The sequence below is a fragment of the Nerophis ophidion genome, linkage group LG01 (genome assembly GCF_033978795.1).
Source record: "Nerophis ophidion isolate RoL-2023_Sa linkage group LG01, RoL_Noph_v1.0, whole genome shotgun sequence".
In the NCBI taxonomy this organism is placed as follows: Eukaryota; Metazoa; Chordata; class Actinopteri; order Syngnathiformes; family Syngnathidae; genus Nerophis; species Nerophis ophidion.
The window spans coordinates 2,873,190-2,889,143 of NC_084611.1; the positions used below are offsets into that span (position 1 = coordinate 2,873,190).

Sequence of the window (15,954 nt, forward strand, 5' to 3'; positions counted from 1 at the left end):
GTCAAGCGGGTCTAACATGATACTGTGAAAGTTCAATCCATAGTGGCTCCAACACAGCCGCGAAAGTTCAGTTCAAAGCGGATCCAAGACAGCAGCGAGAGTCCCGTCCACAGGAAACCATCTCAAGCGGAGGCGGATCAGCAGCGTAGAGATGTCCCCAACCGATACACAGGCGAGCGGTCCATCCTGGGTCCCGACTCAGGACAGCCAGTACTTCATCCATGGTCATCGGACCGGACCCCCTCCACAAGGGAGGGGGGGGACACAGGAGAAAAAAGAAAAGAAGCGGCAGATCAACTGGTCTAAAAAGGAGGTCTATTTAAAGGCTAGAGTATACAGATGAGTTTTAAGGTGAGACTTAAATGCTTCTACTGAGGTAGCATCTCGAACTGTTACCGGGAGGGCATTCCAGAGTACTGGAGCCCGAACGGAAAACGCTCTATAGCCCGCAGACTTTTTTGGGGCTCTAGGAATCACTAATAAGCCGGAGTCTTTTGAAGGCAGATTTCTTGCCGGGACATATGGTACAATACAATCGGCAAGATAGGATGGAGCTAGACCGTGTAGTATTTTATACCTAAGTAGTAAAACCTTAAAGTCACATCTTAAGTGCACAGGAAGCCAGTGCAGGTGAGCCAGTATAGGTATATATGTATGTATATATGTATATAAAGGTATATACAGTATAGGTATATATGTATATATATATGTATATAAAGGTATATACAGTATAGGTATATATGTATGTATGTATATAAAGGTATATACAGTATAGGTATATATGTATGTATATATGTATATAAAGGTATATACAGTATAGGTATATATGTATGTATGTATATAAAGGTATATACAGTATAGGTATATATGTATGTATATATGTATATAAAGGTATATACAGTACAGGTATATATGTATGTATATATGTATATAAAGGTATATACAGTACAGGCGTAATATGATCAAACTTTCTTGTTCTTGTCAAAAGTCTAGCAGCCGCATTTTGTACCAACTGTAATCTTTTAATGCTAGACATGGGGAGACCCCAAAATAATACGTCACAGTAATCGAGACGAGACGTAACAAACGCATGGATAATGATCTCAGTGTCTTTAGTGGACAGAATGGAGCGAATTTTAGCGATATTACGGAGATGAAAGAAGGCCGTTTTAGTAACGCTTTTAATGTGTGACTCAAAGGAGAGAGTTGGGTGGAAGATAATACCCAGATTCTTTACCGTGTCACCTTGTTTTATTATTTGGTTGTCAAATGTTAGAGTTGTATTATTAAATAGAGTTCGGTGTCTAGCAGGACCGATAATCAGCATTTCTGTTTTTTTGGCGTTAAGTTGCAAAAAGTTAGCGGACATCCATTGTTTAATTTCATTAAGACACGCCTCCAGCTGACTACAGTGTGGCGTGTTGGTCAGCTTTAGGGGCATGTAGAGTTGGGTGTCATCAGCATAACAGTGAAAGCTAACACCGTGTTTGCGTATGATGTCACCTAGCGGCAGCATGTAGATGCTGAAGAGTGCAGGGCCAAGGACCGAACCCTCACATATTGCTTATTTCTCAATGGATTATCATGCAGTTCGTACAGTAACACGTACTATTAATATAAGAAATTTTATCATTGAAAAAAAAAATCATACCATTGAAAGATTATTGCCAGCAATGTTCCCTATAAGGCAGTGGTCCCCAACCTTTTTGTAGCTGCAGACCTGACAAGGCTTGATAAATTGTTTTTTTTCCTTTGTCATGAAAAATTGAGTTTTTTTGGATCTGTGCACTAATTGTAAGTGTATCTTGTGTTTTTTATGTTGATTTAATTAACAAAATGTAAAAAATAATTAAAAAAAAAAAAAAAATTCTTCTCCGGCCCTTTTCAATCAAACTAGAATGTAATTTCCTGCACATGTTGTACTGCAAACGAACAAATTCCTTTTTGCAAAGTAACAATTTTAACAAAATTGTAACAGAAATGTTGAGAAATAGCGCAACAATATTTTTTGTGCAAAATAACTTCAACAAAATTAAGATGTGCAAAAATGGTTCAATGTTGTTTTTTGTGCAACATTTTAAAAAAATAAACAGAAATGTACACAAAATGTTGAAAAACATTGTCTAAAATAACATATTTACAACATTAAAAACAGAAATTGTTCAATAATGAATTGTTTCTAGTGCAAAATAACACATTTGACAAAATTAAAACAGAAATGTACAGAAATTGATCAATAATTATCAGTGTGCAAAATAAAAAATAACATTTAAAAAAGAAATGTACTCACATTGTTAAATATTTTAGGGCAAAGTAACACATTTAACACAATTTTAAACATGAATAGTTCAATAATTAATTTTTTTTAGTGCAAAAAAAAACACATTTAAAAACATTAAAACAGCCATTTACTGAAATTGTTCAGTAATTTATTTTCAAAATTCAAACAAAAACGTACAGGAATTATTCAATATCTATTATTTTCTGCAAAGAAACACACTTGACAACATTTAAAACAGAAATTTACAGAAATTGTTCAATATTCAAGTTATTTATAAATTAACTTCACTAAGTTATTCAAATTTAAATATTTAATTATATAATAAAATGTTCTATATTGTTTTCGTGCAAAGTAACACAAAACTAAAACAGATATTTGTGGAAATTGTTCAATATTTCAGTGCAAAATAATATTTAAGAAAATAAAAACAGCCATTTCCTGAAATTGTTTAATAATGTATTCTTAGTGCAAAATAACAACTTTAACAAAATAAAAATAAAAAGTGTACAGAAATTATATATTTTTTAATTAAACAGAATTATACAGAAAGTTTTCAATATATATTTTTTTTTCTGCAAAGAAACACACTTGACAACATTTAAAACCGACGTCCCACTGGGTGTGAGTTTTTCCTTGCCCTTATGTGGGCTCTGTGCCGAGGACGTCCTTGTGGTTTTTACAGCCCTTTGAGACACTTGTGATTTAGGGCTACATAAATAAATATTGATTGATTGATTGATGAAATTGTTCAATATTTAAGTTATTTAGATAGAACAATTTTCATTATATAATAAAATGTTCTCTATTCTTTTAGTGCACATTAAAACATGTGACAAAACTCAAACAGATCTCCGGAAATTGTTCAATATTTTAGTGCAAAATAACAGATTTAAAAGAGAAATGTGCATAATGTGCTTCACCTGACCGGCCAGGATTCGAACCAAGTACTTCAGTTTGCAAGCCAATTACTGCCACAGCACACTTGATGAATGTCTGAATAGGAGGGAAGGAAGAGAGTGAAGAAGAACGTGGTGGTCAAGTTAACTTTCAGTTTCGATACCAGTCAGGACAGGTGTACGAATGTTAATAAACCTGCAAAGATTGTAGAACTTTATTGTCTGTAAAGAAAATCAATATAAAAATGCAATCACGGCAGCACGAAACGCTTTGAAGTTGAAACATCTGACGTGACCGCGTGTCCGACGTGTATCACGTCTCCGTCGTTCCACTTCCTGTCGCTGACAGGAAGTCTTAAAATAGAGCTGTCAATCACACATTGACCTAAAAGGAGGATTAATTATAGTCGTTTACCAAAATTGCCTGACAAAGACTTCAGTAAAACTTCAGTGAGCTGTCAATCATCACAAAGCTCCGCCTTTAAGTCAACAAGCATGGTAAGGAGGTCTGTGCGCACACACACACACACACACACACACACACACAGTGTTGTCACTCAATGGTGAGATGTTTCTCCAAAGCCTCAAACACACACTGAGGATCCTGATCAGCATCAACGTGCACGCCTTCTGGGAAAACACACTACACACACACACACACACACACACAATAAATGAGACTTAATGATAACTGTTTGTGTGTGTGTGTGTGTGTGTGTGTACCTGCAGCCCTGCAGTGTGCGTCCTGTACACACCGAGTGTGTGCGTGACGTTGTCCGGGCTGTCCTCGGTCCTGCTCTGCAGACGGTCCTGGACCTCAGGGTCCGGAGGGGGTCGAGTGACGGCGTGAAAGCTGAGGCAGGAAGTGACATCATCGAGGTGGTCTGAGAGGGACGCGGGAGGACACTGACCTGAGTCCGGTGACGGGGTCCGTGCTTCTCAGCGTGAGTCTCTCCACACAAAGGTCATCGGTCAACTCCAGGTAGAAAACCCTGCGGTACACACGGGGTCAAAGGTCGTGAAGTGTGTGTGTGTGTGTGTGTGTGTGTGTGTGTATACCTGTTGGGGGAGTTGAGTGATTGCTGCAGGTGCTTGGCGTGCTGAGGTTCAGATGGAAGGTGGTGAAGGATCCAGCCTTTGGAGCTACAGTCCACTCGGCTCAGACGTTCTTGGAGAACTTGGAGAGTCACGGACTCTGGAACTGGAGAACACATGTTCCCTTGTGGACCACTGGGGGCAGTCATGTCACATCACTGACCAGTGTGTTTGTGTGTGTGTGTGTGTGTGTGTGTGTTGACAACCACACTGGCCAACATCATCTCCTACTAGACCTTCACAAAGTCAACAAAGAACTGGACATATGGTCACCTGATTAGCTCCGCCCACCACACTAAGCTCCACCCACCTGGCTGTGCAGCATGCAGGTGTGATCGCACCTCTTCGCCGATGGCTGACTGGTCAGCTTCAGCCCATCCCAGCAGGTCAGTCCAGCATACTGACACACCACAAGTGTTACTGTTACACCACCTTACACTCTTATTATGTTACAGTCTTACACTATGGCCATATTACACTGTTACTATATTACAGTGTTACAACATTATAGTGTTACTATATTACAGTGTTACCATATTACAGTGTTACTATATTACAGTGTTACAACATTATAGTGTTACTATATTACAGTGTTACCATATTACAGTGTTACTATATTACAGTGTTACAACATTATAGTGTTACTATATTACAGTGTTACCATATTACAGTGTTACTATATTACAGTGTTACAACATTACACTGTTACTATATTACAGTGTTAGTGTCCCCCTATGGCCGTGTTACAGTGTTACTATATCACAGTCTTACAATATTGCCATATTACAGTGTTACAATATTACAGTGTTACAACATTACAGTGTTACTATATTACAGTGTTAGTGTTCCCCTATGACCGTGTTACTATATTACAGTGTTACACTATTACAGTGTTACATTACAGTGTTACTATATTACAGTGTTACTATATTACAGTGTTACAACATTACAGTGTTACTATATTACAGTGTTACTATATTACAGTGTTAGTGTTCCCCTATGACCGTGTTACTATATTACAGTGTTACAACATTACAGTGTTACTATATTACAGTGTTACAACATTACAGTGTTACAACATTACAATGTTACTATATTACAGTGTTACTAAATTACAGTGTTACTATATTACAGTGTTAGTGTTCCCCTATGGCCGTGTTACAGTGTTACTATATTACAGTCTTACAATATTGCCATATTACACTGTTACTACATTACAGTGTTACTATATTACAGTGTTACAACATTACAGTGTTACTATATTACAGTGTTACTATATTACAGTGTTACAACATTACAGTGTTACAACATTACAGTGTTACAACATTACAGTGTTACTATATTACAGTGTTAGTGTTCCCCTATGACCGTGTTACAGTGTTACTGTATTACAGTGTTACAACATTACAGTGTTACTATATTACAGTGTTACAACATTACAGTGTTACTATATTACAGTGTTACAACATTACAGTGTTACTATATTACAGTGTTACTATATTACAGTGTTAGTGTTCCCCTATGGCCGTGTTACAGTGTTACTATATTGCAGTCTTACAATATTGCCATATTGCAGTGTTACTATATTACAGCGTTACAATATTACACTGTTATTACATTACAGTGTTACAATATTACAGTGGTAGTGTTCCCCTATGGCCGTGTTACAGTGTTACTATATTACAGTCTTACAATATTGCCATATTACAGTGTTACTATATTACAGTGTTACTACATTACAGTGTTACAATATTACAGTGGTAGTGTTCCCCTATGGCCATGTTACAGTGTTGCTATATTACAGTGTTACAACATTGCCATATTACAGTGTTACAACATTACAGTGTTACAATATTACAGTGGTAGTTCCCCTATGGCCATGTTACAGTGTTACTATATTACAGTGTTACAACATTGCCATATTACAGTGTTACAACATTACAGTGTTACAATATTACAGTGGTAGTTCCCCTATGGCCGTGTTACAGTGTTACTATATTACAGTGTTACAGTATTGCCATATTACAGTGTTACTATATCACAGTGTTACATTGTTAGTGTTGGTGTTCCCCTATGGCCGTGTTACAGTATTGCCATATTACAGTGTTACTATATCACAGTGTTACATTGTTACAGTGTTAGTGTTCCCCTATGGCCGTGTTACAGTGTTACTATATTACAGTGTTACAACATTGCAGTGTTACAATATTAGTATTACTATATTACAGTGTTAGTGTCCCCCTATGGCCGTGTTACAGTGTTACTATATTACAGTCTTACAATATTGCCATATTACAGTGTTACTATATTACAGTGTTACAACATTAAAGTGTTGCAATATTACAGTGGTAGTGTTCCCCTATTGCCGTGTTACTATATTACAGTGTTACAGTATTGCCATATTACAGTGTTACTATATCACAGTGTTACATTGTTACAGTGTTAGTGTTCCCCTATGGCCGTGTTACAGTGTTACTATATTACAGTGTTACAGTATTGCCATATTACAGTGTTACTATATCACAGTGTTACATTGTTACAGTGTTAGTGTTCCCCTATGGCCGTGTTACAGTGTTACTATATTACAGTGTTACAGTATTGCCATATTACAGTGTTACTATATCACAGTGTTACTATATTACAGTGTTAGTGTTCCCCTATGACTGTGTTACATTATTACTATATTACAGCGTTAGTGTTCCCCTAAGTCTGTGTTACAGTGTTACTATATTACAGTGTTAGTGTTCCCCTATGAATGCGTTACAGTGTTACTATATTACAGTGTTAGTGTTCCCCTACGACCGTGTTACAGTGTTACTATGTTACAGTGTTAGTGTTCCCCTATGACCGTGTTACAGTATTACTATATTAGTGTTAGTGTTCCCCTATGACCGTGTTACAGTATTACTATATTAGTGTTCCCCTATGACCGTGTTACAGTATTACTACATTAGTGTTAGTGTTCCCCTATGACCGTGTTACAGTATTACTACATTAGTGTTAGTGTTCCCCTATGACCGTGTTACAGCATTATTATATTAGTGTTACAGTGTTTGTGCTTACTGTCCACCATCTTGTACTTGTCAGTTAGCAGTTTGGCTTGATGAGTCTTCCCTGAGCCTGGTGGACCCAACAGGAGGACTCTGGGAGTCCGAGTGCAACGCTGAGTCCGGACAAAAGCCAGAACTGCAAAATACATACTGGATGTAAATGTATATCTATGCCAGAAATATATATACTATATAGTACATATATATATGTGTGTGTGCGTATATATACCCATTATATGTACTGTGTCTATATATATATATATATATATATATAGTACATACAGTATATGTACTGTATACTGTACCTAGTATATACAGTGTTTGTACTGTATATATACAGTATATATACAGTATTTGTACTGTATATATACAGTATATGTAGTGTATATATACATAGTATGTACAGTATATGTACTGGGTACTATAGATAGTACATAGAGTACAGTATATATCCAGTATGTGTATATATGTAGGTAGTATATGGAGTATATGAGACCTTGTTGGTAGATGTCGAGAGGAGGCTGGTCGCTGCTGATGGTCTTCAAGATGTGGGAGTAGGCGGAGCTTATCCCGGTGACCTCACAGCGATAACGCTGCAGGTCGGCCATCAGCTGACTCTCTGTAGCGTCCACCTTGGGCTCCAAACGCTGCTGCACCTCGCCATCTGTCGGCCTGATGAAGGTCTCGTGGTACACGTCTGCACACAGGAAGTGATGTCACCTGCTTCACTCTGCTCTCAAACAGGAAGTGCCGTTCCAGACCCGCCCACTGACCTCCTGTCAGCGGGTCCAGCAGCCGGCCTCGATGTCTCTCCATCAAGACATCTTCAGGAGCCTCCAGGATCACTGTAAACATCACGCCGTGACATCACTTCCTGCGCCACACAAACAGGAAGTGACAGCAGGGCGTGTCTCCACAGAGGAAAACCTACCCACGTGTTTGGGAATGACGCCGCCCTGCTGGAGATTACGAGCCTGCAGGCGAGTCTGAGGAAGTCCATCCAACACCCAACCCTGGAAACAACAAGGAGCCTCACATGTCTCCTTTCCTCACATGTCTCCTTTCCTCACATGTCTCCTTTCCTCACATGTCTCCTTTCCTCACATGTCTCCTTTCCTCACATGTCTCCTTTCCCTCACATGTCTCCTTTCCTCACATGTCTCCTTTCCTCACATGTCTCCTTTCCTCACATGTCTCCTTTCCCTCACATGTCTCCTTTCCTCACATGTCTCCTTTCCTCACATGTCTCCTTTCCTCACATGTCTCCTTTCCCTCACATGTCTCCTTTCCTCACATGTCTCCTTTCCCTCACATGTCTCCTTTCCTCACATCTCTCCTTTCCTCACATCTCTCTTTTCCTCACATGTCTCCTTTCCTCACATGTCTCCTTTCCTCACATGTCTCCTTTCCTCACATGTCTCCTTTCCTCACATGTCTCCTTTCCCTCACATGTCTCCTTTCCTCACATGTCTCCTTTCCTCACATGTCTCCTTTCCTCACATGTCTCCTTTCCTCACATGTCTCCTTTCCTCACATGTCTCCTTTCCCTCACATGTCTCCTTTCCTCACATGTCTCCTTTCCTCACATGTCTCCTTTCCTCACATGTCTCCTTTCCCTCACATGTCTCCTTTCCTCACATGTCTCCTTTCCCTCACATGTCTTCTTTCCTCACATCTCTCCTTTCCTCACATCTCTCCTTTCCCTCACATGTCTCCTTTCCTCACATGTCTCCTTTCCCTCACATGTCTCCTTTCCCTCACATCTCTCCTTTCCTCACATATCTCCTTTCCTCACATATCTCCTTTCCTCACATCTCTCCTTTCCTTACATGTCTCCTTTCCTCACGTCTCCTTTCCCTCACATGTCTCCTTTCCTCACATGTCTCCTTTCCCTCACATGTCTCCTTTCCTCACATGTCTCCTTTCCCTCACATGTCTCCTTTCCTCACATGTCTCCTTTCCCTCACATGTCTCCTTTCGTCACATGTCTCCTTTCCTCACATGTCTCCTTTCCCTCACATGTCTCCTTTCCTCACATGTCTCCTTTCCTCACATGTCTCCTTTCCTCACATGTCTCCTTTCCTCACATGTCTCCTTTCCCTCACATGTCTCCTTTCCTCACATGTCTCCTTTCCTCACATGTCTCCTTTCCTCACATATCTCCTTTCCTCACATCTCTCCTTTCCTTACATGTCTCCTTTCCTCACATGTCTCCTTTCCTCACATGTCTCTTTTCCTCACATCTCCCCTCTCCTCACATGTCTCCTTTCCTCACATGTCTCCTTTCCTCACATATCTCCTTTCCTCACATCTCTCCTTTCCTCACATGTCTCCTTTCCCTCACATGTCTCCTTTCCTCACATATCTCCTTTCCTCACATATCTCCTTTCCTCACATATCTCCTTTCCTCACATATCTCCTTTCCTCACATGTCTCCTTTCCTCACACGTCTCCTTTCCTCACATGTCTCCTTTCCTCACATGTCTCCTTTCCTCACATATCTCCTTTCCTCACATGTCTCCTTTCCTCACACGTCTCCTTTCCTCACATGTCTCCTTTCCTCACACGTCTCCTTTCCTTACATGTTTCCTTTCCTCAAATGTTTCATTTTCTCACATCTTTCCTTTCCTCATATGTCTCTTTTCCTCACATGTCTCCTTTCCTCACATGTCTCCTTTCCTCACATGTCTCCTTTCCTCACATGTCTCCTTTCCCTCACATGTCTCCTTTCCTCACATGTCTCCTTTCCTCACATGTCTCCTTTCCTCACATGTCTCCTTTCCCTCACATGTCTCCTTTCCTCACATGTCTCCTTTCCCTCACATGTCTCCTTTCCTCACATCTCTCCTTTCCTCACATGTCTCCTTTCGTCACATGTCTCCTTTCCCTCACATGTCTCCTTTCCTCACATGTCTCCTTTCCTCACATGTCTCCTTTCCCTCACATGTCTCCTTTCCTCACATCTCTCCTTTCCTCACATGTCTCCTTTCCTCACATGTCTCCTTTCCCTCACATCTCTCCTTTCCTCACATGTCTCCTTTCCTCACATGTCTCCTTTCCCTCACATGTCTCCTTTCCTCACATGTCTCCTTTCCTCACATGTCTCCTTTCCTCACATGTCTCCTTTCCTCACATGTCTCCTTTCCTCACATGTCTCCTTTCCCTCACATCTCTCCTTTCCTCACATGTCTCCTTTCCTCACATGTCTCCTTTCCCTCACATGTCTCCTTTCCTCACATGTCTCCTTTCCTCACATGTCTCCTTTCCTCACATGTCTCCTTTCCTCACATCTCTCCTTTCCTCACGTCTCCTTTCCTCACATGTCTCCTTTCCTCACATCTCTCCTTTCCTCACGTCTCCTTTCCCTCACATGTCTCCTTTCCTCACATGTCTCCTTTCCTCACATGTCTCCTTTCCTCACGTCTCCTTTCCCTCACATGTCTCCTTTCCTCACATCTCTCCTTTCCTCACATCTCTCCTTTCCTCACGTCTCCTTTCCCTCACATGTCTCCTTTCCTCACATCTCTCCTTTCCTCACATGTCTCCTTTCCTCACATCTCTCCTTTCCTCACATCTCTCCTTTCCTCACATGTCTCCTTTCCTCACATGTCTCCTTTCCTCACATTTCTCCTTTCCTCACATGTCTCCTTTCCTCACATGTCTCCTTTCCCCACATTTCTCCTTTCCTCATATGTCTCTTTTCCTCACGTCTCCTTTCCTCATATGTCTCCTTTCCTCACATGTCTCCTTTTCTCACATGTCTCCTTTCCTCACATGTCTCTTTTCCTCACGTCTCCTTTCCTCACATCTCTCCTTTCCTCACATCTCTCCTTTCCTCACATGTCTCCTTTCCTCACATCTCTCCTTTCCTCACATGTCTCCTTTCCTCACATGTCTCCTTTCCTCACATCTCTCCTTTCCTCACATCTCTCCTTTCCTCACATGTCTCCTTTCCTCACATGTCTCCTTTCCTCACATCTCTCCTTTCCTCACATATCTCCTTTCCTCACATGTCTCCTTTCCTCACATCTCTCCTTTCCTCACATGTCTCCTTTCCTCACATATCTCCTTTCCTCACATCTCTCCTTTCCTCACATGTCTCCTTTCCTCACATATCTCCTTTCCTCACATCTCTCCTTTCCTCACATCTTTCCTTTCCTCACATCTCTCCTTTCCTCACGTCTCCTTTCCCTCACATGTCTCCTTTCCTCACATGTCTCCTTTCCTCACATGTCTCCTTTCCCTCACATGTCTCCTTTCCTCACATGTCTCCTTTCCCTCACATGTCTCCTTTCCTCACATGTCTCCTTTCCCTCACATGTCTCCTTTCCTCACATGTCTCCTTTCCTCACATGTCTCCTTTCCCTCACATGTCTCCTTTCCTCACATGTCTCCTTTCCTCACATGTCTCCTTTCCTCACATGTCTCCTTTCCTCACATGTCTCCTTTCCCTCACATGTCTCCTTTCCTCACATGTCTCCTTTCCTCACATGTCTCCTTTCCTCACATCTCTCCTTTCCTTACATGTCTCCTTTCCTCACATGTCTCCTTTCCTCACATGTCTCTTTTCCTCACATCTCCCCTCTCCTCACATGTCTCCTTTCCTCACATATCTCCTTTCCTCACATCTCTCCTTTCCTCACATGTCTCCTTTCCCTCACATGTCTCCTTTCCTCACATATCTCCTTTCCTCACATATCTCCTTTCCTCACATATCTCCTTTCCTCACATATCTCCTTTCCTCACATGTCTCCTTTCCTCACACGTCTCCTTTCCTCACATGTCTCCTTTCCTCACATGTCTCCTTTCCTCACATATCTCCTTTCCTCACATGTCTCCTTTCCTCACACGTCTCCTTTCCTCACATGTCTCCTTTCCTCACATATCTCCTTTCCTCACATGTCTCCTTTCCCTCACATGTCTCCTTTCCTCACATGTCTCCTTTCCTCACATGTCTCCTTTCCTCACATGTCTCCTTTCCCTCACATGTCTCCTTTCCTCACATGTCTCCTTTCCCTCACATGTCTCCTTTCCTCACATCTCTCCTTTCCTCACATGTCTCCTTTCGTCACATGTCTCCTTTCCCTCACATGTCTCCTTTCCTCACATGTCTCCTTTCCCTCACATGTCTCTTTTCCTCACACGTCTCCTTTCCTTACATGTTTCCTTTCCTCAAATGTTTCCTTTCCTCACATGTTTTCTTTCTTCACATCTTTCCTTTCCTCACATGTCTCCTTTCCTCACATCTTTCCTCTCCTCACGTCTCCTTTCCTCACCTTTCTTTTCCTGACATGTCTCCTTTCCTTATCCTTCCTTTCTTCACAGGTTTCCTTTCCTCACATGTCTCCTTTCCTCACATGTCTCCTTTCCTCACACGTCTCCTTTCCTCAAATGTTTCATTTCCTCAAATGTTTCATTTCCTCACATCTTTCCTTTCCTCACGTCTCCTTTCCTCACATCTTTCCTTTCCTCACATGTCTCCTTTCCTCACGTCTCCTTTCCACATGTCTCCTTTCCTCATATGTCTCCTTTCCTCACATCTTTCCTCTCTTCACGTCTCCTTTCCTCACATCTTTCCTCTCTTCACGTCTCCTTTCCTCACCTTTCTTTTCCTCACATGTCTCCTTTCCTTATCCTTCCTTTCTTCACAGGTTTCCTTTCCTCACGTCTCCTTCCCTCACATGTCTCCTTCCCTCACATGTCTCCTTTCCTCACATGTCTTCTTTCCTCACATCTCTCCTTTCCTCACGTTTCCTTTCCTCACATGTCTCCTTTCCTTATCCTTCTTTTCCTCACATCTTTCCTTTCCTTACATGTCTCCTTTCCTCACATCTTTCCTTTCCTTACATGTCTCCTTTCCTCACATGTTTCCTTTCCTTACATGTCTCCTTTCCTCACATGTTTCCTTTCCTTACATGTCTCCTTTCCTCATCTTTCTTTCCTCATCTCACATGTTTCCTTTCCTCCGACCAAGGCACACTGCCTAGACCAGGACAAGCTCTGTAGACCAATGTAGTCTACCTCGACCAGGACTTAATATTCAAACAAGCAGCTGTGACTTAGACCAGGACAGTCTACCTAGACCAGGTGAGTCTATAGTCCAGCACTTGTGTGTTTACCTGGTTGAAGCAGTCAGTCTGTTTCAGTCTTTCTTGAATCAACCGGACCAGCAACTCATCAGGAACCTCCTAACACACACACACACACACACACACACACACACACACACTGAGTGTGTTGTTTGCGTCACACAGGTGTGTGTGTGTGTACCTGTTGTTTGAACGTGTATTGGCGCGCTTGTTTGCTGGTCTCTGATTGGTCCTCCAGTAAAGCCTCCAAGGTCACGTGAACAGCTCTCAGATGAGCACACAACTTTTGGGCCTGATGGAGCAGAAGCAGATCCAAGACTTGAAGACCCAGGACCAGGACCAGGACCAGGAGCGGGACCAGGACTGGGTCAGGTGGTGTGATCGTCAACTCACCAGCGTGTGTTTTCCCGCTGCGGGCGGACCCAGCAGGAGCACCCTGGGAACTGACTCGCGCATGCGCAGTCCAGCGCAAAGACAAGGAAGGCTGAGTGAGAGCGAGAGAGAAAAAGGCGGGAACAGCGCCATCTTGTGTGTTCTCCTCACCGTGAACACTGCTGTCCCTCAGCAGCAGCAGCAGGTAGGCCAGGGGGTCGTCGGGCTGGTCCACCGCCAGGCTGGACACCATGCTCTGGACACAGGGCGACACTTAGCGGCCGGACGTGACGTCGCGTGTTCGACCAAGGGTGCGGCGCACACCTGCACCAGGTGGAGGATGTTGTGCTGGTCTGCGTAGATGGACATCTGGGGGGGGATCCTCAGGGGCTTCTCCATCGCCACCGAGCTGGTGTCCCGCTTCCTGCTCGGACGTCACAAGCTGCTAACTAGGTGGCTAGCGGGCTAACGAGGTGCTTAGCATGCTAACCACTTCGTTAGCATGCCAGCCACTTCGTTAGCATGCTAACGAGGTGGCTAGCATGCTAACGAGGTGGCTAGCATGCTAACGAAGTGGTTAGCATGCTAACAAGATAGTCAATAATAAAATCGTTATCCATCCATCCATCCATTTTTTTTTACCGCTTGTCCTTTTTGGGGTCGCAGGGGTGCTATACCTCAGAGAAATGTCTTCTCTCCGCTGCTGTTGCCAGGACGCGGTTGTCGTTGTCATGGCAACGGGACGCGCGCATGGGAGTGACAAAATGACGCAGGGCTACCAACTCTCTATTTCTATTTAGCCTTTTTTACATTTCTGTGAAAGGATTTTTGTTTGTGTAAAAGGTGTTTTATTTGTGTGAAAAGAGTTGTATTTGTGTGAAAGGTGTTTTATTTTTGTGAAAGGAGTTTTGTTTGTGTGAAAGGTGTTTTATTTGTGTGAAAGGTGTTTTATTTCTGTGAAAGGAGTTGTATTTGTGTGAAAGGTGTTTTTTTTTCTGTGAAAGGAGTTTTGTTTGTGTGAAAGGTGTTTTATTTGTGTGAAAGGTGTTTTATTTCTGTGAAAGGAGTTGTATTTGTGTGAAAGGTGTTTTTTTTTCTGTGAAAGGAGTTTTGTTTGTGTGAAAGGTGTTTTATTTGTGTGAAAAGAGTTGTATTTGTGTGAAAGGTGTTTTATTTTTGTGAAAGGAGTTTTGTTTGTGTGAAAGGAGTTGTATTTGTGTGAAAGGTGTTTTATTTCTGTGAAAGGAGTTGTATTTGTGTGAAAGGTGTTTTATTTCTGTGAAAAGAGTTGTATTTGTGTGAAAGGTGTTTTATTTCTTTGAAAGTTGTATTTGTGTGAAAGGTGTTTTATGTCTGTGAAAGGAGTTTTGTTTGTGTGAAAGGTGTTTTATTTCTTTGAAAGTTGTATTTGGGTGAAAGGTGTTTTTTTTCTGTGAAACGAGTTTTGTTTGTGTGAAAGGTGTTTTATTTCTTTGAAAGTTGTATTTGTGTGAAAGGTGTTTTTTTTTCTGTGAAACGAGTTTTGTTTGTGTGAAAGGTGTTTTATTTGTGTGAAAGGTGTTTTATTTGTGTGAAAGGAGTTTTGTTTGTGTGAAAGGTGTTTTATTTTTGTGAAAGGAGTTTTGTTTGTGTGAAAGGTGTTTTATTTCTGTGAAAGGAGTTGTATTTGTGTGAAAGGTGTTTTTTTTTCTGTGAAAGGAGTTTTGTTTGTGTGAAAGGTGTTTTATTTGTGTGAAAAGAGTTGTATTTGTGTGAAAGGTGTTTTATTTTTGTGAAAGGAGTTTTGTTTGTGTGAAAGGAGTTGTATTTGTGTGAAAGGTGTTTTATTTCTGTGAAAGGAGTTGTATTTGTGTGAAAGGTGTTTTATTTCTGTGAAAAGAGTTGTATTTGTGTGAAAGGTGTTTTATTTCTTTGAAAGTTGTATTTGTGTGAAAGGTGTTTTATGTCTGTGAAAGGAGTTTTGTTTGTGTGAAAGGTGTTTTATTTCTTTGAAAGTTGTATTTGGGTGAAAGGTGTTTTTTTTCTGTGAAACGAGTTTTGTTTGTGTGAAAGGTGTTTTATTTCTTTGAAAGTTGTATTTGTGTGAAAGGTGTTTTTTTTTCTGTGAAACGAGTTTTGTTTGTGTGAAAGGTGTTTTATTTGTGTGAAAGGTGTTTTATTTGTGTGAAAGG

General features: G+C 41.3%; 1 protein-coding gene across 2 annotated transcripts; it reads right to left on the reverse strand.

Moving 5' to 3' along the window:
- Positions 1 to 3,378: 3,378 nt before the first annotated feature.
- Positions 3,379 to 14,522, reverse strand: ak8 (adenylate kinase 8). Of its 2 annotated transcripts, XM_061893789.1 has the most exons (15): positions 14,461 to 14,522; positions 14,108 to 14,207; positions 13,955 to 14,039; positions 13,805 to 13,854; positions 13,593 to 13,703; positions 13,442 to 13,510; positions 8,254 to 8,335; positions 8,096 to 8,167; positions 7,819 to 8,019; positions 7,336 to 7,458; positions 4,583 to 4,672; positions 4,237 to 4,378; positions 4,089 to 4,169; positions 3,901 to 4,030; positions 3,379 to 3,820 (listed from the first exon to the last, which is right to left on the reverse strand). In XM_061893789.1, exons 1-15 carry the CDS (start codon positions 14,514 to 14,516, stop codon positions 3,731 to 3,733), a joined length of 1,482 nt encoding a protein of 493 aa, XP_061749773.1. In that variant the 5' UTR covers positions 14,517 to 14,522; the 3' UTR covers positions 3,379 to 3,730. The 2 variants fall into 2 exon arrangements, with proteins under 2 accessions (XP_061749773.1, XP_061749779.1); XM_061893795.1 differs by lacking the exon at positions 4,583 to 4,672.
- Between the last annotated feature and the right edge of the window lie 1,432 nt (positions 14,523 to 15,954).